The 20,293-nt window shown below is 43.7% G+C and overlaps 2 protein-coding genes across 4 annotated transcripts; both read left to right on the forward strand.

Moving 5' to 3' along the window:
* Nucleotides 1-630: 630 nt before the first annotated feature.
* Nucleotides 631-12,664, forward strand: LOC110975237 (cytochrome P450 2J4-like). 3 transcript variants are annotated; one of them, XR_015427260.1, is made up of 4 exons: nucleotides 631-2,035; nucleotides 6,288-7,247; nucleotides 8,386-9,145; nucleotides 12,043-12,664. XR_015427260.1 is itself a non-coding variant. In XM_022227545.2 (3 exons), exons 1-3 carry the CDS (start codon nucleotides 1,654-1,656, stop codon nucleotides 8,562-8,564), a joined length of 1,521 nt encoding a protein of 506 aa, XP_022083237.2. In that variant the 5' UTR covers nucleotides 631-1,653; the 3' UTR covers nucleotides 8,565-12,664. The 3 variants fall into 3 exon arrangements, 1 of the variants encoding a protein (XP_022083237.2); XR_002597675.2 differs by having other exon boundaries at nucleotides 8,386-8,618; XM_022227545.2 differs by having other exon boundaries at nucleotides 8,386-12,664.
* A 3,234-nt stretch (nucleotides 12,665-15,898) lies between these two features.
* On the forward strand, nucleotides 15,899-16,756 carry LOC110975134 (adenosine receptor A3-like). The gene has a single exon (XM_022227274.2). It carries the CDS (start codon nucleotides 15,899-15,901, stop codon nucleotides 16,754-16,756), a length of 858 nt encoding a protein of 285 aa, XP_022082966.1.
* The last annotated feature ends 3,537 nt before the right edge of the window (nucleotides 16,757-20,293 follow it).

The following is a 20,293-nucleotide window of genomic DNA, read 5'->3' on the forward strand; positions in this document are numbered from 1 at the left end:
CAAGCGTTGCTGTCGCACAGCTACCGACTACAATAAACACTTCCGACTAACATGGCTTCTTTCAACCGATGAGGGGGTGCTTCTGCTCTGGCCGTGGGTAAATGTGTACCTGTGAGGGCAGAGATGGTAGTTGAGTTTGATGAGCCCTTTACACCTGAAAATGGCAGTAGCGAGCACTGTACTCCTCAGGGAACCAAGATGGTCTAATTGGAATGTTTATGGCCCTCTGAGCAGGGGTAATAATGAGGTAGCGCCGTGTGCTCCATCCCGTGCGCTTTATAAATATCCTGTATAATTATAATCCGAACGAAACTTGACCGCTTGCAGAAAGCGATCAACATTAATATTTGATACAAAGATGCACCACGGAGCTGAGGTTTCGTGGGGAAATACCCCTGAGACCACAAATGGCCTCGCATTCCGAACACTGTGAGGCTGATTTACACAAATACACACCACTAACCTCGCGGCATGGTGGGCAAAGCTGTCAAGAGAGAGAACCATCTTGTCCCTGTTCTTGTAAATACCTTCCATCCGCGGAAGGTGTACAAAAAGCTGGGATCATAATAAAAAACGAACCAGTGAGGTCAACACTGCAATGAAAGACACTAACAAAGACGTTTTGATTTATTGTCATTTGGACTGTTGTACCACTCGACATACTTGCGCGGGGCGTCTCCGAGAAAACACACCAACAGTTCTGACCTGCTGAAACCAGAGCTACAATGCTCGCTAGAAACCGCATAAAATTTAGGATAACTCGCTCACGTCCAATGGCAAGGCATATTTATCTGCGTGAAGACAGATGACTTATAAATATCAGGCAGGAAACTAGTATAGGCAAGTTAACTAACCGACTGAAAGACTATTTGGTTTCTTTAGGCACCACCACCTGCCCCTTTATCGAGTTGATTTTTTTGGTATAGCTTTATTTTTTTCATCTGACACACAAAATTTCTCATGCCTTATTGTAAAGGACCATTTGGGGGGAGTTTGCGCTCGAGCAACACGCAAACAGCTGATGTGCCCGACGACTTGGCACTGCCGCTTTTGTGTCAATAGCGGTCATTCAGCTTGTTTTCCCTCTCCCGCAGACCGCGTCGAACTCAAATTTACACGGTATACAGCATGTAAAAGATCTGCCAGCCAGTGATATTTGTTTTGTGTTTTTCCCCTTGATGGGAGAAGAAAAATTAAGCAAACATGTGGAGCATGTAGGCCTGAATGAAACGAGAAAAAGCCGTGAATAATTCAGGGCCACACGTGATCGGATGATAATGATGATCTCCGCCACACATCTCCCCGGTCCAGTCCCCCGCAGGCCAAAAATTGTCAAAACACTGTGTGTATATATTTACCCAAATCGAATCGGCGACGCCACTGATCATGCAAATATGCCTCTCAATGAAAAAAAAACCTAGAAGAAAACACAATTTAGGCGCTGTGATGGCGCGGGAGCTGTTCCAGCGTGAGGTGCAAGCGAATGGTCCCGACACAGCTGCACTTCAGCTCCATCCACGCTATCTACGCTGAAGTATGAGATTGTCCGATACGCGACCATTGGACTGTACCCCCGGATAAACTAGCTCATTATTGTGCCGGCTTGTCAACGCGAAGCACGGTGAGATTTGCGCGCGGTGCCTTACTGATGTGATGGGCTACGTAGAGATGTCAGCTATTCTTGATGTCTGGGATTTACGGACAGTCCTCATCGGTGTCGTGGTCTTCCTCTCGATGTCGTGGGTCCTGCGCCGTCGGCGTCCCCTCGGTAGCAACACTCTGCCCCCGGGGCCCTGGGGTTGGCCCCTCATCGGGAACCTACCATCCCTCGCCTTTGCGTCCGGTGCGGATGAGCCCCACGAAGTCTTCATGCGGATGGCCAAACAGTACGGGCCGATCTTCAGCCTGAATGTCTTGGGCCAGAGGATGGTGGTAGTGCACGGCTACAAAGCAATACGAGAAGCCTTCAACAACCCTTCCTTGAGTGATCGCCCGGAGCTGCATATTCTGCAAAACCTATTTAATGGTGCCGAAGGTTGGTAAACATCACTTCACCCGTCACCGTTTGTCTTATTAATATATTAAAGTTATGGTTAGTGTGACCATAGTTTTGGAGCAAAAAAATGTAATTTTACTATTCTTCTTTTAATTTTGCATTCTGAAGCATCAGGGACATGATTTTTTTTCTCCATCCGACAGTTTCAAAGTGGACAGAGAACAGGTTGTACAATGTGCATTATATCCTCTACTGTTGTTACATTTCGGTTTGAAGAACTTTCCACGCGTGCAGCACACGCACAGTACCGTCGAAGAACAAGGGAAACCGCAGTGAACAGGGGACCCATTTTGTTGTAGGTGCCAAACCAGCCAGTGTGCGTGTGGGTTTTGAAAAATGATTTTATTGTGCAATAATTTTGACACTGAATAGGGCCTTATCCGGTTGGAAAATAGTGAACGGGGCAGCTGGCGTATTAAACAGGTGGTGTCTGTCCTATCGGCTTACACTCATGTGTTCAGGATAATAAAGAAACCGGCCGAAAGTGCGGCATTGTTTGGCTGTCCTTACAGCGCTTTTGTGCTGGGCCCTCGTTACAAAAACTGCCACGCAGGTAGGGATTGTGTACCATGAATGCAGGCGGCATGGCGAGGTATTATAAACCGAGTGGGGATATATCCCAAATGATTTATTTTTCCCCATATGCGATACATTGTATACAAAAAAGTAAAAAGTTCACTGCATGACCCTTAAGGTCAGGTGGAACAAACTACTGTGTACTATTTACAAGGTTAATGGTGCACACGTGTCGGAAAGCGGAGACGTTGGGTGCTTGAAGAGATTTTTACACCAGGGACCGACAGTTCTGACTACAGGAGCGCGTTTCCGTGATGTGTAATATCATTGAGCAATAAAATGCACCATGGTAATATTTACTACACAAAGTTTAACAAAATACGACTACGTTGCATTGGTTTCCCTGTGAAAAATACTTGGCATACTAAGCACGTACATGTACAGCCTTTGATGAATAAAGTTGTCGCTTAATCAGGACGTCGCACTGACCACTGGTGCCACCGTGCCACATCCTTGCAGACCATGTGGTTTTCATATTTTGTTCTGCTACTCGATCGACCGTCGAGCTTCCAAAGTGCTTGTAACATCCTGCGTAATCTTCCGTTTATGATGTCATTATAGCTGCTGTTACAGAGATATGATGCTTTAAAAAGTGTACCACGTAGCTTATCTGTGAAACATCCTACGGCAGTTCTAAAAGATCTTTAACCTTTCCGAGGATTTGATAATCCATTTACAAACTGAGGGTTGTACTTAACGTGTCAGTGCATGGAAAGTACTGTGTCTTTTGTACTTGAATCTAACACGAACCGCGAAGAACGGCCTGAGTTGGGTGAGCGTACTTTCACGGAGTCTAGCCTACAGCGGGACCAATGTGTACCATATGCAAATTATGTGGAGTTACTCATTCGCAATGACACTATGAAACAAGAAAAAAGGTTGCCGCCAGTCCATTTAGATTTGATGAAACAGGATATTATCTTAGCTGTTTGAAACTCCATGACAACACGCGATCATCGTAGCAGTTGATCAATATTACTTGTATAGCTGCAGCCTTCGATTAGTCAAGCAGGCTGTAATGTCAGCGTATGGTTTTGCGTGTGTCAAAGTTTAATTCATAATTAAGCCTGGAAAAGCGTTTACTTCTCATTTTTAATAAACCAATCGGTTGCCCGTGTAATTGCAGGAAGCTCCCCTCTCTCTGTCCTCGCTCAGATCTCTGACATTGTTAATTAAGGGAGACAGAAAGGCATCGCAAGAACAAGGATGCAATTAAATTTACTGGAATCCGAAATCGGATCCAAGACGTCAATGTGTGGCAATGCATTAGCACAGCAAACGTTCAACATGGGCATGTAGAGGCTAGGTAAAATCAGGGACCCCACAATGCCGTTTCTCGCTTACACGGGAAGGTACCGCTTTTCGCTCAGTGCATAGAAAAATGCCTCTGGTGTACGAACCAACTCATACTGTTTGAAACCGGCCAAAAGTGACAAGACTTCCAAGATCAGCCTTGAACCACGTGATTGTAACTGCCCTGAGAGTATACATTTGCTATTGGAAACGAACCCGAAAAATAATTAACATGAGTCTGTATATATAATTATCTGACATCTATAAAGTGAATATTCATTACCAAAAACTATGAGTAGGAAGTATCCAACTTAATGCGTGGCGATCTGGATGTGAATGTATAATGCAAAATAGCAACGCAGTCAGATACTGAATGTGGGTCATGAGTATGGTAGCGAGTGTTCCCCGTCGCTGTCTCCATCGAGGTCGTTGTCACCATGTTCGTTTACTCGGCCTTAAGAATTATTCATCATATGAGAGAAATGGCTTCATCCGTCTTAAGGGGCCTCGATTGTCAGGGTAGGATGCATGCAAGCTGTTATGAAATGATAATGTAACAATGTAGAATAGCTCAATGGGGTCGGGTGGTTCTAAAGGTGCGAGAACGTGCTGGTCATTTTCCCTTATTTTGTGCACTTGTCTCTTTTTAATGAGATATGGAGGAAGTCACGTGTACCCCCAAAGCACTTTCCACCCAACGTCATTTCAAGCAGCGTTGTCCTCGTGTAGGTCCAACGGGACGACGGGGGAAAAAACAGTGCTGTCCGCACCCCAATGTGGCAAAATAGGCTTAAATTCGAATTAGTCGGACTTGAACCCTCTGACTTGTGGAGCCTAGACGTTATTATTATGACACACCCCCACATTGGGTGAGTGGAGACTCGACTTGTGCTTGTCAATAACTCGATTCGAGTTGATGTACGCCCTATGTCATTGCGACATTAAATATTGTATGGACTAGTTCAAGTTCTGGCTGAGTCAGGACTCACACTCGTGTGTGTTTGGGGAATAACCAATTTTTCCGTCTTGGATTCAAGTGAACTTGTCTATTTTTGCTGTTAATCCTACATGACTTGGATTACTGAATTCGGTCGTCCTGCAAAAATGTTTACGAAGTTAAATGTGGTTAATATTTTTTTCGTTGTTTTTTAAACACTAGGCCTGTAGTGTCATGTCCAAACATTTTAGCAATTCGCGGAATTTTTGAAACGTATGTGTTCCATTGCTAATGGACGTACGTGCAGTCCATAATCCACGTACGATAGCTGTGCTAATCTTGGCTAACCGCCCTGTCAAAGGCTTAAACTCGTCCCGGGTCAGAGAATAATACGAAATGATGAAACCAGATGTGGGACGTCGCGCCGATATGATAGCTGACTTAGGGGCAGTTGTTCATACGTGCGATATTTATCCATGCATTGTTGACGATCGCGCTTCTTCGTGGTTTCGAAGAAGTGGCCATAATTACTGGGCCACATATTTACCGTTTTCAGGGATACAACGTGGTGTAAAGACACAATAAGGTGATTTCTGGTTTATAATTGTCTCAACTGACTGTGGAAAGAGTTGGACATTTTTTTACTATATACTTACAAAAACATTTACTTTTGTTCTACTGCCTAAAGGCAAAGTCGTTCTGACGACATGTAGGGCCTACAGTTGAGAAAATGTCTGTATAAGTTCTAAACCTGCAGTGTCGTTAATTGTAGTAAAGTTGGTCAATCTGCACACAATGAGGTTTTCTTACGGACCAACTGTCGTGTACTAAATCAATAATTTCCCCCAAACAAAGAAGAAATACCGAGAGTAGAAGCCAAAATGACGAGAAAAACATGCAAAAAGCAGCTGGAGCGCTTAAACACATTGTTTCAGTAATAAAATCACTTCTTTTCTCTTGATTACTGAAACCGACATTGACATAAATAGCATCAAGTCTTAAACTGTGGCACAGTGAGACTACTACAGCCAGGTTCATGTGATTTTAGGGATTAAAGAGAAAACTTGACCAGGTCCTGAAAGGATTCTCGGCATTTTCGACAGAAACTTGGCACACGGAATTATTACCTAGCCTATATGTATGTAATGGGATTCGAGCTGGACCAAAAGAGCTAGCAACGGGGCTCCATTGGTAGTCACTGCGCATCGCTGGCTCACTAACGACTATGAAACGCAAGCTATGCAATCGCATCGTTACCAACAAAACGAACAGTCCCGACCAACATGGCTCTTTTCAACCGATGACGGGGTGCTTCTGTTCGGGGCGAAGTTTATGCTGTTCGTGCGAGATCTTTGTATCATCCTTGATTGCTTGCAGTTCAGGGAAGAGTTTGCCAAGTTTGATTATGTTTGTTTTCACACACAGGAGTAGCTACTGCATCCGGAGATACATGGAGGGAACAGCGCAAACTCATCCTGAACGTCTTTAGGAATTTCGGCGTCGGGCAGGCGTGCTTCGAGGATCAAATCGCCACAGAGGCTAATCACCTTACGGCCGAGATCAAAAAGCTGAAAGGAGAAGTCTTCAATCCTGTCCACCTCTTCGGCAACGCCGTGTCCAACGTTATTTCCTCAGTGGTCCTCGGCAGGCGCTACGAGTACAACGATGTGGAGTTCCAGCGTGTGCTAGCATCCATGGATCGAAGCATGGAGTTGATTGGTGCCGGCGCAGCCATGCAGTTCCTTCCCTTTGTGAACAGGCTGGGTTTCCTGCCGAGTATCAAGGAGATGACCGCCACCATGAAGTACGTGATGGACTTCGTCATGGGCATCGTGAAGAAACACCAGAGTGACTCCTACGTGGAGGAGTCGCGCGATCTGATGGACGTCTACCTCAGGGAGATGAAGAGCAAGGAGGAGCGAAACATCCCCACTAATCTCAGCGTCCTGAACCTCGTCATTGTCGTCTCGGATCTGTTCGTGGCGGGCACCGAGACCACGGCCAGCACGCTGCGCTGGGGTCTGCTGTTCATGATGCTCCACCCCGAGATCCAGGGCCGCGTCCAGAGAGAACTGGACAGCGTGGTCGGACGGGAGCGGCTGCCGCAAATGTCCGACAGGCGCAACCTGCCCTACACCGAGGCCGTCATTCTGGAACTACAGAGGCGGGGTAACATCGTTCCCCTCGGCCTCCCGCACAAGGCTGCCGAAGACACGACCCTGGCGGGGTACACGGTGCCCAAAGGCAGCCTGGTTGTAGCCAATCACTGGGCGCTCAACATCGACCCCCAGCTCTTCCCAGATCCATGGGATTTCAACCCGGAGAGATTTCTAAACGAAGACGGCGAGGTGACGAAACCTGAGGAGTTAATTCCCTTTAGTACGGGTGAGTTACGCAAGAACTTTAGTTCACCAGATTTGAGACAAAGGTATATTTTCATTTTTTCTACTACGAAAAGCATGTTGTTAATTAAACAGGGAAACTTATCGGTTTTTCCTCACGATATACAGAGACTTTTTAAAGAACTAGACCGTTTCCCGAGGCCAAAATAATTAGTTCCGGTATAGGTTGTTTATAGGATGTTATATCTCCGCACTTCGCAGTCCAAAGTTTAATATGCTGACTGATGTGCGGCTTGACATGGCTCAGAACTCGACGAGGGTGGGGCTTTTAAATGTTTCTATAGGGCAAAATGCTGAAATACAGTCGCCCAAATGTATTCAGGAGCATAACAAGTACGCGCTGAGTACTAATTTATCCGGTTCGTGCACTGCACATAGAGTTACATACATTGATCGCCGTTTACATGGAACCGGAAGTTAACGCGCAACTTCTGCGATCATCCAATTGGAGCCTGCGAATCATGGCGCGTCCGCCTTTGTGACGAAGTCACTTATGACTCGGATGGTCTTTGCGTGCACGCAGAACGCGTGCAAGAACCCTCTTATAACCACCTGCCTTTCTTTTGCCGGCTGGGGGTGCACTTCAGCTCGGGGCGGATTATGAGGCATTTTGTACGATGCCCAATGAAAACATAACAGCATAGCCACTCACGGATATAACGTATATCCGCACTTCAATGAACAAAGTACAGTATAAGAAAACTGCAGAGCACTGAAGATCAGCAATGTTGGGGCAAAGTAAGCAAAAACAGTGCTCACCGGTTTGCTAAATTGCGGAATTTTCCGGTCTTCATCGGAGCTGTGGGGGGACTAGTAGTTTTTCTGCATTCAAACCACTAGTCCCCCCCAAAGCTCCGATGAAGGCCCAGTGGGGCCGAAAATTCGCACCTTAGCAAACCGATGAGCACTGTTTTTTTCTTATTCGCACTGTAGGTCCGTTAACCAAAATCTCCAGTTCGAAAAGCAATTAGACCCTCTTGCGCATTCACTGAACGCTGGGAAACTGTGAAATAACTTCAATATGCACCGTGATCAAGGGTTTCCCCCATAGCCAAATGACAACTATAAACCGATATGCACTATAGTGTTGATTGTCAGTGTTTCTGCGTATCATTTTGCAGGTCGTCGCATCTGCTTGGGAGAGCAACTGGCCAAGATGGAGCTCTTCATTTTCTTCACGCACCTTCTCCACCAGTTCACCTTCAGGAAGCCCGAGGGCTCGCCGCCCCTCAGCCTCAAGGGTCACCTGGGTATCACCCTCGCGCCTATGCCCTTCGAAGTGTGCGCCCTGCCGCGGTGATTTCGAATGAACGCAGAAAGCAAGGGGATGTAGCTTTCTCGAGATGTGAAAGAGGTGACGTCAGCGTTTCCTGAGATGAGTTTTTCCGGGCCATTTTAATGAGCCTTCACGAAGTTATAAATCGCCTAAATTATTAACTGAATGACGGTAATAGATGGTCGTGAACTCACCATCCAAATACTTTGGAACTTAAGTACTATAGAAATCATTTCCTGATCAATCGGGTTGCCGCCTCTGCCATCGACAACAGCAATATCAACCACACCGTAAATTTTACCATCACTTTACACACAATCAGGCTCGAAATTCTTGGTACTTTTATTTCCACTGAGATTCCAAGGAACTTAATGGGGGTGCACAGGCTCAAAGGTGTGTGCAGTGTGGAGACAGAACTGTGATAGGCCCCGGGACTGGGGTCTTTGGAGAGTCATAGCAGACTGTCAGAAAGAGGAGATGGGGGTTGCTAAGCGACTAGTGGGAGTCACGGTCATCAAAGCAAGCACTATCAATCAATATGATGGTGCTAAGCCATGGCAGATTTGTGCATTATATGCGAATGTATGTGTACATGGACTTGAAAGGTGTGTGCATCAAGAACAACGGTTCAGTGGCATATGGGGGGGGGGAGTTGTCTCCCTGGAGACATATTGGCATTTTTTAAAGCAACTGAAAGCACCAAACTTTCGAACCGCTGCTATCACCTTTCTTTGGGATTTCTTTTCTGGATGATTTCTGATTTCTGATTTTTTTCGAAAGAAAAATCCCACTTTGCTCCCCCCATTCAAAACCTGGACAGGCCTACGCCACTGCAACAGTTTTAAGAAAGGTGGTTTCATAGATGAGAAGTAGAGTAAGGATTCAAAAAGGGAGTCACGCCTATGAAAACAAAAAAACTAAACAAGCGTTTTGCTTAGAGTTGCTTAGAGGTCTCACATGGCGGCCATCTTGGAGTTGTGCCTTTGTTTCACATGGATACGCTTAAGCAGCCCCTTGTACATATGTTCCTATAAATCAAAGTTCAACAAGAAAGTCTTCGAGTAGGTTGTTAAATACAAACAGTCTGCAGATCTGCAGTGGATGTGCAGTAAGTGAAGAAAACTTACTGTAGGTGACAGTCATCTCCCAGAAGGCATATTACTGTCCCAGAATGCATCGCGTCAATCCCAAGATGCACTGTAATAAAGGCTTATACGGTGATTTCCCGTAATACTACCATATTCAGCACGTATGTTTCACTCCCATTCGATGTGTGGAAATTAACGACTTCGACCGTGCGTGGCGGTAATCGACCGGACCCTCGTGAACCATACGAAATTGTCCTTAGCAACTTGCCAATCCTCTGTTGCGCCTTCTCGTTTTGAAAACTTCGTTTGCACAAAATTAACAAACGATCACATTGAAACTCCTTGTATGTGCTCTAGAAGGCTTGAACCGAATAAAACACTGCAGAATCATGAAAAGAAATGCTGCATAAATACGAAATTTAGCCTCATAGTGACCGTTGCCGTATGATAAACTATTTCTCTTTTCAATCGATCTCTTGCAAGACCTTGGTCTTTTTCCCACTTAATTTCTCAATTTTAGAAGTTTTTCCAGAATAACGAAACACTGCATACGACAGACCAGAATCTCAACTACACAATACAATCAGTTTTATCTAGCTAGATTTTTTTGTTTGACTTTCATGAGTTATTTTAGACACTTCTCCTCCGCGCGATCTATACGTGTTTCACATGCATGGAACCGATACAACCACGTACCGTGCACGTGACACTTAAATACACGCGTACACAGCTATGTACATGTACATGTACACTATACGTTACATGTACTGTATGTGTGGGTGTACATGTACACGTAGGCCTACATGGAAATAACGTGTCAGAGCCAGTGTTCATGCATGTTCATGTGGTTCATGCATGTATCACACATGTAAAACTGGGGAGATGTAACGTGAATTTATACAATCCCTGGCAATGTTATAATGACAGATAGACCTCGGTTTCAATAATAAACTTCATGTTAACTTACTGTACTTTTGTTTCCGTCATCGTTCCCAAGTCACTGAATTCGTAAGCTCGCAAGGTCGTAAGATTGTGCGGGATAAACGGAATCGGTGCTGAGTTGGATCTATATGCAAACGCGTCTGGTCGGGAAGAGAAAAAATCTAGCGCAAAACCGTCAGCAAATCTAAAACCTTCACATCTTTCTCCACCACAGCCCACATTTTGAAACATCAGGAAAATTTGAATTCTTTGTTTCGAGCCTTCAAAAATCGCATGAAACAAACTACAGCTTATACGTAAAGAGCTTTCCACAAAACTCGCTAGTTTTGAACACTCTGGTACTATTTCACAAAACCACGTTAGGAAAAGGCCTTATCTTACCATGAAAATATTTTGAGCAGGTATTTTTATTTCCAAAAAGTGAAAATAACACGTAAATTTCATGACATGAAGCAGCTGCTTGCCTGGCACGGATTTTTTTGGCCCTTATTACGTATGCAAATTACCCTAAAAATGGGACATGCGCAGTTAATAATTTCCCTCTGAAACATACGTGTCAGCGTGCTTGAAACAATAACAGTGGAAAAACTACAAAAAAAGGAAAATTCGTATAAAGTATGTGCAAATTGTACCATACCCATAAGCACATCATTCAGACCACTGGATCCAACAAATACATATAGATTGTCCACTGTCTAGCCCAAAGTTTGTTTTAAAAGTATCATTCTGGAAAGCAAATGTATTTTGTGCTCAGTTCACGCAAATAGCTCATTTCAACTCACCCCTGGATAAATCAAAGTATAGGTCTCAAGATGTCAGGTGTAATCAGGACATTTTGACAATGCGTTTAACTTAATTGGGCAACTCGATACATTTATATTTTTATTGAGAGTAGGGGTGACATTCCTACCATATTCCAAACTCTCAAAACAAAATCCGTCTTGCACCATGACATTTGGCTACAGATACACCTTAAGATTTTAGTCTGATCAAGCAACAAACTCCTAAATCCAACATTTCCCAAATAATTTCAGAATTCCATCGTGTCCGATTTTAGTCCTTTCCTTTCCCCGTTTCATGAACCCACACAGTTCTAATATAAAATTTGTAGGTTTATGGAGCTACCCACTTGTCTTGAAATTTTGAATCCAAACTGTGCAGTGGTCGATAAATTGGGACGTGTTCTATAAATATTCGTTCTCAAGGTGAACGACCCCAAACTTAATGCACACTCTAATAAAGATCCATTTTCACCAAGCACAATCCCCTATCCCGCTGCACAAGAAATCGATGCAATATAAATCGGAAACTATTCTCTGTTATGCTTCCTATAATCTTGTGTGTATTTACACTTTGACTACCCATAATCGTTGTATGAATATGCTGATTAAACAATAAGTCACTTATGAATTTAAGCGGAATATTGTGCTGAAATTAGTTCTCACGCTAATTGTTTTGTCTTCTTTCGCCAGGCATGGATTTGGAGGTTCGGTAACGCTGTGATACATGGGCCTAAACCAATCATGACTTTTCCGAGACACCAACAACGCAGTTACTCATTAATGGCTGCAATTGAGAGGAATTTTTCTCCCGTGTACTATAGCTGATAGTTAGCAATGCTCGAGGCGCTCTTTGGGTATTGAAATGTCAATGGCGTACGTGTTCCCATTGCTTCGGCATATTATGCCACCGTCAAAGCCAAGTCTCCAATAAAAGATTAAAGTTCAAACTCATTAAACATTTTTTCGGCGATGTGTTCATTACACGCACGGCCATGTTTGTTGTGGTCTGCGAGGGGATATATGAAAATTGAAAGCGGCAGGAAAATAGGCTGGCATCCTCTTTTTTATGGCTCTGGAATGGGCATATTAATTATTATGTTGGCTTCATGGAATTCGGTCTGACATATCAGTCTCACAAATGATGTGTTTTAAGTGAATTACAAATGTTTTTAGCTGAACGGCTCATGTACCATCAAGTTGGATGTTGTTATCCATCACCTGTTTTTGTTTTATTCAAAATTAACGCATTAGATATTTTTTTCTGAAGGAGAAGTTGTAGTTAAAAGTTAATAAAAGAATATGATGATCCGTATTGCGTTATTTTGCCATTAGATTTAACTAATTTTTACACGGCTTTGTGTAGCAGCCTTTGTCGTCAGGGAGAATTCAGTGACTTAATGCATGTACTCAAAAGTTGTGATCAAAAAATCCATCCGAAATTAACGGGTCGGCCTGTGTCTGAACGGTTGGGTGCAGTCTAGCGGAGTTGGGCCATTTGAATATGGAGCTCATGCGTCGACCCTATCTCTCTCTTTTTTAACGCTGAGGGGGTAGTTTGTGCAAGGGTGGCTTTTCTTCGGTGCTTCCAACATGTGGGTCAGGGTGCTTGGCGATGCCTGACTCTCTGTTCCCCGCAAAGGTTTTCAGTACTAATTTAATATTACCCTTGGTGCCTGCATACGATCAGAAAAGGACCATGGTCATACTGAGACATTATGCACAAATAATATTACAGTAATGGCGAAAGTGGTATGAAAAAAAGATTATCCGGAAAAAAAATGTTCGTCTGTTGACATGTGAAAGGGTAACAGAAGACCTACATACCTTTACAGGTTTCAACAGAGGCCTAAACAGGGTTTTTAATATTGGGGATTTCTGTCTTGCAATGTATTATTAACTATCAGGGATTCACATTTTAAAGCTGTCCCATAATATAATGCTGATCGTTGTCTTCAGTGTGTACATGGTGTCAGCCTTTCTATCGCCCTCTGTTGACAGAATGGTTAATTATTGGAGGGTGTCTCTGGGATGGTTTCCTGTCGTATCAATAATGTGCGAAAGGTAGTCGCCGTAAAGTTTAAATAATTGAATCTGGGATGCCCCTTACATTTGTAAATGCGGTGTGCTCACAGTCGTTATTTAGTGAACAGTCATTAGAATCAAACTTGGGTAAAAGAGGAGATTTATACTGAGACATTTTTAATGTGATACATATAGGAAAATCTACAAAGAAAAGCAGCTTACACACGCACAATATTCGTGAAAATTGACGACAGCACCCGAAAATAAATGACGATGGGTTGGAAAATTTTAACCAGTTTACGGAAATGTTCTGAAACAGGAGAGATGTTTTAGTTATGTGACCATGGCGATTGCTGGAACTAAAGATCTCTCGAAGCAGTTTATATCTTTGGGTTTTCGTTTACATCCAAACGCGCCGGTGACGTCTTATTTCTTTGAGCTCAAAGTTTGTTCAACCTGAGTGGCCTGGATCAAACATCCTCTCGCGTGCGCACAAATTCGGGAGTTATATTATACGAATTACCTCTGGCATGGTTTTTTGGACCATTTTCTAAGTAATTAAAAACGAACCTTTTCAAAGATAGCACATTCTAAACAACAATTATCTAACTGGAGCTCACAAAAATTAGCCAACAGTCCACCTCGGAGACCTTGGCTTAAAGTCATGGTTGTGAGTTTAAACGGCATGCTTCAGTTTTAAAGAAGTCAATCTTCGCCATTGCAACCGACATATTTTGTAAATTGGCCCAGCATTTTGCAACTATAATAGTGTCAAATTTAATTAATGTCTGTGTTGGCATGCATCAAAGGTAGGAATCCCAGCCATGCCTAAAGTATGGGCCTCGAGCTGAACAAAGAGAGGGCGCTATTTTCTTAGGTTCATGAACGGCTAGGCAGTGCACACAACGGTCGCACCACTACCAACGAAATAAAAACTCTCGACCATTCAACCGATGACAGGGTGCTTCTGCTCGAGGTGGATACCTTTGTGTGTTGATTGAACATTCAGTTTACCCGATTTTTAGACTCCACCCGTAACATTTTCCAGGGTTTTCCTCCTACTTCTAAATCTGACCAAAGCTCCATTTTCGTCACTGGCTTGCGAGCCATAGTGCCGTACGTTTTTTTGAAGGGAATCCACGGTTTCGTTATTGGAAATAAATTCTATTGGCACGATTCTTCAACATTTCACGAAGCTTAGTATAAGTCGTGTGGTACTTGGTGAAAATGGTGACGTGGTGAACAGTTTTTAAAAGCGACCCGATGCACTATAGTTATCTTGGGAACGAGCAACAGTGACCACCCCCAGCATATATTGTTGTGGAAAAATATTGTAACAAACGCGATATGGGGGACAATTTAACCCCTCCTACCAAAAGTGCATAAAGAGCCTCTAAATTTAGCCACACCCCATCAGCAAAGCTATCAAAGATTATAGAAAGAGACGTGCAAATTTGTGACGACGCCAAAAAATGTTGGCTCCCGAAAATTTGATTCTGGATTCATCCCTGTCCGAAGGCCATTCGGTGTAAGTTAACGCTACCTATATGTTTGAGTATACAAACCAACGTCGTCTGTTAAACCAGGCAATACCACGAAAGTGTGTACCAAGAATAACTTTTTCGATTTGCGTTGAGGATTTGCGCGGTACCAAACATCAGCGACAGTTCATCAAATATCTTTGGAGTTATTAAGTACAGTGCTAGGCTAGAAAATTGGGCATTAGATAACTTGTGTTTCAATTATCAAGCAAGGAGAAATTGCATCGTCATAGAGACCCTATCACAAAGTGACAAGCAAGGTATGTGGCATTACGGACTGATACCCTCCACGTCGAGGCACTAAAAGCCTCAGTCAGTCACACGTGTAATTGGTCTAATGGTGGTGAATACGATATATGAGACACTCTGATACTAAAGCCTTACAGAAAAAGTACTGTGCGTTTATCTTCTCCTTCGGCGTTGATGAATCTATTGTCGTGGTCACGTAGACCCCGGAAGAGAGTCGGGGGTTGTGTCGACTCTATTTGGGTAAGAGGTAAATTTCGCAGCGGTTTATTCGCTGAAACGACAAAGTGATTAAAAAGGTTGTCACCATCCTTACAAGTCGATCGTAATTCGTTGATGAATTGCTTTTCCATTAGTGCATGTTCAGCAGTTGTCACCGAGGGAATCGATTCCAGAAAACTGATGAGGGTGGCACAGTCAGATAGGTGCAACGGACCCTGTGAGCTTGTACAGGCATTGGCGTAAGCAGCACGGAACACGCTTTGACACGATATATGGGCTGTTACCTTCACAAATTGTGCATAGGTTTCGTCTGGCGAATCTGTCTCTTGTAATCGGCGTTCGGAATTAACGCCAAGAAATCTTAACCCTGTGATAGACCTCTTGATCAGCAAATACCTTCAGTTGACAGAATGGAAGTCACGCCAATGCCCCAAACTTTTCAGACATGGCGCATTGTGATTATTATCATTCTGACTAGCGGCATTATAGTGAGCAATGTCTTCTGTATTGTCGTCATGTGGCGGGCTGCTGATATCAAGAAAGTGACCCGTATCTTTGTGGTTTCCATGTCAGTTGCCGATCTTGGAATTGGCTTTTTCACGCTCCCGGTACAGCTGCTGTCGCTGGTTGTCGATATGACGGACACGTCCCAACAGTCTCTCTGTGTGGTCCACGTCATACTCTACACGCTGTTTTCTGGAACGTCTCTTCTCAACGTGCTCCTGATCACAGTGGAGCGGTACGTGGCCATCGAGTTCCCATTCCGGCACCGGTCTCTGGTCACGGTGCGACGGGCCTACATCGCGATGGCCTCTGTCTGGCTGATATGCGGGGCGAATGCCGCCATTTCGGGCACGCTAGCTGGCATGACGGATTTCTTTCACGACGAACTCGGGATTTGCCTGTCCTTCAGCGTCAATACTACCAACCACTTCGAGTGGCTCCAGGTCTGTGCTTACCTATTTATCCCTCTGTTCACCATCGTGGCCATTTACACTCGCATCCTCGTCCTTGTCCGACGTCACGTTGTCCGCCAGTTGACGATGGTCCGTCTGAGCAGCCTTCCACTCGCCAGCGGCAGGCGCGCAAATCAACCTACCAAAAATGGCCGTCACGTCTGCAAAAGCCGATCTCTGGCTTTGCGCAGGAAGTCCCTGTGTACATTCCTGATGGTGGTGTCCGTGTATGTGGTCACGTTCATTCCAGCATCTATCGTCTTGATCCTAGCAATCACTGGCCGGCCCGTGTCCACCTATGTGCTGGAGGTAGCCAAATTTAGCGTGTACTGCTACAGTTGGCTGAACGTGGTGGTGTACTCACTTAGAGACAAAGCCTTCAGAGAAGCAGCAAGAACCATCTTTTGCAGACAATGAAGAGGGCAAGAGTTTTATCCATCAGAACAGTCAAAATCCATTAGAGTATCCTTGGTCATGGTTTTCTTGGCCGTAAATACACGAGGTAAAATTTAAATGAAAAAATACCTTGATTTGATGAAATACTGAGCAAAAGGTTCTAAATGTTTCTCACAATTGATATTTGCACGAGCTCTCTGAAATGTGCCTTTTCAGAATTTCCAATACGGTACCCGATGGGTTATATGTGAAACTCTGCAATCACACAGCAGTCATCTCAGATCTGACTTTGTTCTTTGTCAGTAAGTGCACACAGCCATGAGTAATCCTGCGGAACAGAATGGACGCGCCCCAAAGATGGCTACCGATGTGTCGCCATGCGGGCCGTATTTGCAGATAACTTATAGTTGCTCGTGCCCCATATCTATTCTTCTAGAATGCCATAAACGTCGATAGGCCCTAAATGAACTCTGAAATCCCTTTACATTTTGGGAGGGGATTTATGTCGAATGCTTGACAGGGAGGATGAATCATGATGTTGATGGTAACATAAGCGAATCCCTTTGGGATTCACACATCTAGGATTGTGTATCGAGAGTAAACTTTACAATTACTGTTTTGAATCAAGAACATTACTCCTAATTATGGACTTGAATGCAGACAACTGCTCATCCGAATATAGCACTTTTTTCAGGGCAATTGGTTCCCGCGTATCGTCATACTATACCCAAAGGATGTTGGTGTAAACTGGCGGAATGTCATTGTGTATATAGCTGTCGTCGTGTGCCGAGGGTTCTTTCTGCCCTGTGATTAATTGGCGAAGCTTGATTAATTTGTCGACAGCCAAATTAAATGTTATGAGGCTTGTGATATATGACTAAAGTTTATAAAAAAAGATGACGTTTCAAAACTTTCGCACCAAACAAATTGATTGCCTTGGGTTGGATTTAAAACAGAAAGAGCTTCATGGTAATGACTAGTTTTAATACAGATCAACATAGGCGTGGCCCCCCTGTCGCCTTGCTTTTTCAGCCGACGGGAACGAGTGAATTAATTCTTCTCCTATCAGCGCCACTGCTACAGATAAGGAATCAAGCTCCTAGCAGAGCTGCATAATATATAGAGAGAGTAGCGCCAGCTTCAAACTTTGGAACCAAAATGGCTGTTCACAATGAATAAAATTTTGAGCAGTACGACAAACAGCTATTGTGTGCTAATTGTCCATGTGCACTGACGCATAATCCACCATTTTGGTTCCAACAATTGAGACACTCATGTCGCAACTCTCTCTAGAAACAACTCAGGCTCCACAGATGTCCGTGTCGGGCTCCTAGTAAAGTATATTGCCCTCATGCGTCGCGCTACCATCGAGTATAACTTTCATGACATTTTGTGTATGCTTCTCCCAATCAGAGGAAAGCAATGCAATTGATTACTTCCACTGTAGTGAATACCGGTGGCAAAATTACCCTGCATGATTATAACAGCTGAGTTGAGATATCCAAATGTATATCACTTTTCCATGGACAGGTTTGCAATGTTGATCTCCATCGAGTAAAAGATTCCCCGCGAACAGGCAACGACGTTAGCGGCGGCAAGCTAGTAGCATGGTATAATAAAGGACTCGATTTCAACGTCAGTATTACAGAAACTGTCATGACTGATTATACGAGCGTTAGTCATCTATGGTTTTGCCATTTTGCGCCGACCCCTCTTACCTCTAGCGACGCTTATGCCATTTCTGGCAACGAATATTATTATTTACGAGATAAAAGAAATTCATGTAATAAGACTTGATTCGCAATATTTCTTGGCAGGAGTTCATTTGTTCAGTTAGTATTCTACATCTTGTGTATTTCCATAACATTCCAGTCGGCCCCAGATAATTATAGTAGTCCCATGAATATTTGGTGGCAAGCCTCATGTCACTTTAAATTTTATATATTTCAATAAAGAATGGTCCGAGTACGGCGTTACACCACACAGCTAAGCTTATGTTGCCAGTTTTCGAGGCTACTTCGTCATTCTGGCATCTCTCAATTGTAAAGGTAGATGCTCGTCGCCGATAATCACACGAAATCGTGGCTGTACAGAAAGGGACATCACCATGAGACGCACACAGGTGGTACACCTGAATTACAGAGTGTTGAACAAAGCACAGACATTGTAGTTACGAGTCTACAAAATCGACTTACAGTGAGCACGACCTGTCGCCTCAGCAAAACAAACCCCAATAAAGGCTAGTCATAATGTAACACTTTAAAATCAGTCATATTCCTGCGCTTTAATATCCATTAGTATTCTGTATCAAATCTGGATAAGTTATATGCCGACTGCAAGTGAGAGCTTGAGAGCTATGGGTAACATGATTTGAAAAAACTCCCAATATAGCCCATCCTTCTGTAGAGTGGCCATTTTGAAACACGAAACGAGGAGTGCAGCAACAGTAGACTGAAGTGCAGCGCCCTTAGAACGAGGAACTCACAACTCTCACAGGTGTTTAAGGTTGCGCAGAAAAATGATGATAGACCTAGTCGTCTTTCATATTCTTTTATTAAAGTTTTGGTGGGTTGACCGATGACTTTTTGAGATATTCTCACCCAAAGTATGATCACCCCTAAAACAAAGGATATTTCCCAACTGGGAAAACTTACCATTTCGAAAACGTACACCTCTGCAAAATGGTTCAAAAGTACCACTTTCTGACCAGATTGCATCCAAATTGCTCAGAATTGGAAGCCCAAAGTCCAGGCCAGAGGTTTAGTGCGATATTTCTTCAATTCCCCAATTCCATGACTCTCAGAACTTTCTAATAATCTCTCCAGTGTATTACTTTTATGAATGAACTCAGCGGACAGATTTCTGGCCTAATTACATAGGTGCACCCTGCAGGTTGCAGGCCAATAAATAGGCCCAACATTGCCTGCGCGGACCAAATCACGATTTTTTGGCTGACAAAAATTATCTGCTGTTAGAGCATTTTTTGCCACGTGGACTGGACAGTTTGTAAAGGAGGCGGATTGCATCTACCAACAGGACTGCCAGCTTATATTTCTGAAAGTATCGGACCAAACAGGGTCCTCCAAATTGCTCTATTTTATACAATGGAGTGTAGGCATTGATTTTCAAAATGGCGATGGGCCTTGTGACTGTTTTGAGGGTTGATTGTCTGTGGAAAGAAATGTTGTAACGCAATGCAGTATCAATACCGGTTTTTCGGATTGTAAGTGAACCATTGGTGGTTCCCGGCTGCTATATGTCTGTTTGTATAATTATTTCAGTGTACCAATTAAGCGTATCAGTCCCTATAAAGACGCGCAGCAGGCGTGACTCGCTCTCTTTTCCCACCTGGTGGTCGACCTGAGTAAACTGGTGTTTTTGACGATCTAATTGTGTGTAAGCGCGGAAAAGAAACACTGTACTCAAGTGTGAGATTGGCATAGTAATGTAAATAATCAAGACATAAATCACCTTACTGATCACCAATCACATTGTCGCATTGATAGTAAGTCAATATTGATGACTGTCCATTTCGAATCCTGAAAGAATCAGAAATTT

This window comes from Acanthaster planci, linkage group LG01 (assembly GCF_054643075.1).
Source record: "Acanthaster planci isolate LZ-2023a linkage group LG01, COTS_SCS, whole genome shotgun sequence".
NCBI lineage: Eukaryota > Metazoa > Echinodermata > Asteroidea > Valvatida > Acanthasteridae > Acanthaster > Acanthaster planci.

Excerpts from the sequence above, each read along its gene's own strand:
- LOC110975237 (XM_022227545.2), top strand. The coding sequence starts at position 1,654 with ATGGGCTACGTAGAGATGTCAGCTATTCTTGATGTCTGGGATTTACGG. Across the intron at positions 2,036-6,287 it reads CCTATTTAATGGTGCCGAAG|GAGTAGCTACTGCATCCGGA; the intron begins GTTGGTAAACAT and ends TTTCACACACAG. Across the intron at positions 7,248-8,385 it reads GTTAATTCCCTTTAGTACGG|GTCGTCGCATCTGCTTGGGA; the intron begins GTGAGTTACGCA and ends ATCATTTTGCAG.
- LOC110975134 (XM_022227274.2), top strand. The coding sequence starts at position 15,899 with ATGTGGCGGGCTGCTGATATCAAGAAAGTGACCCGTATCTTTGTGGTT.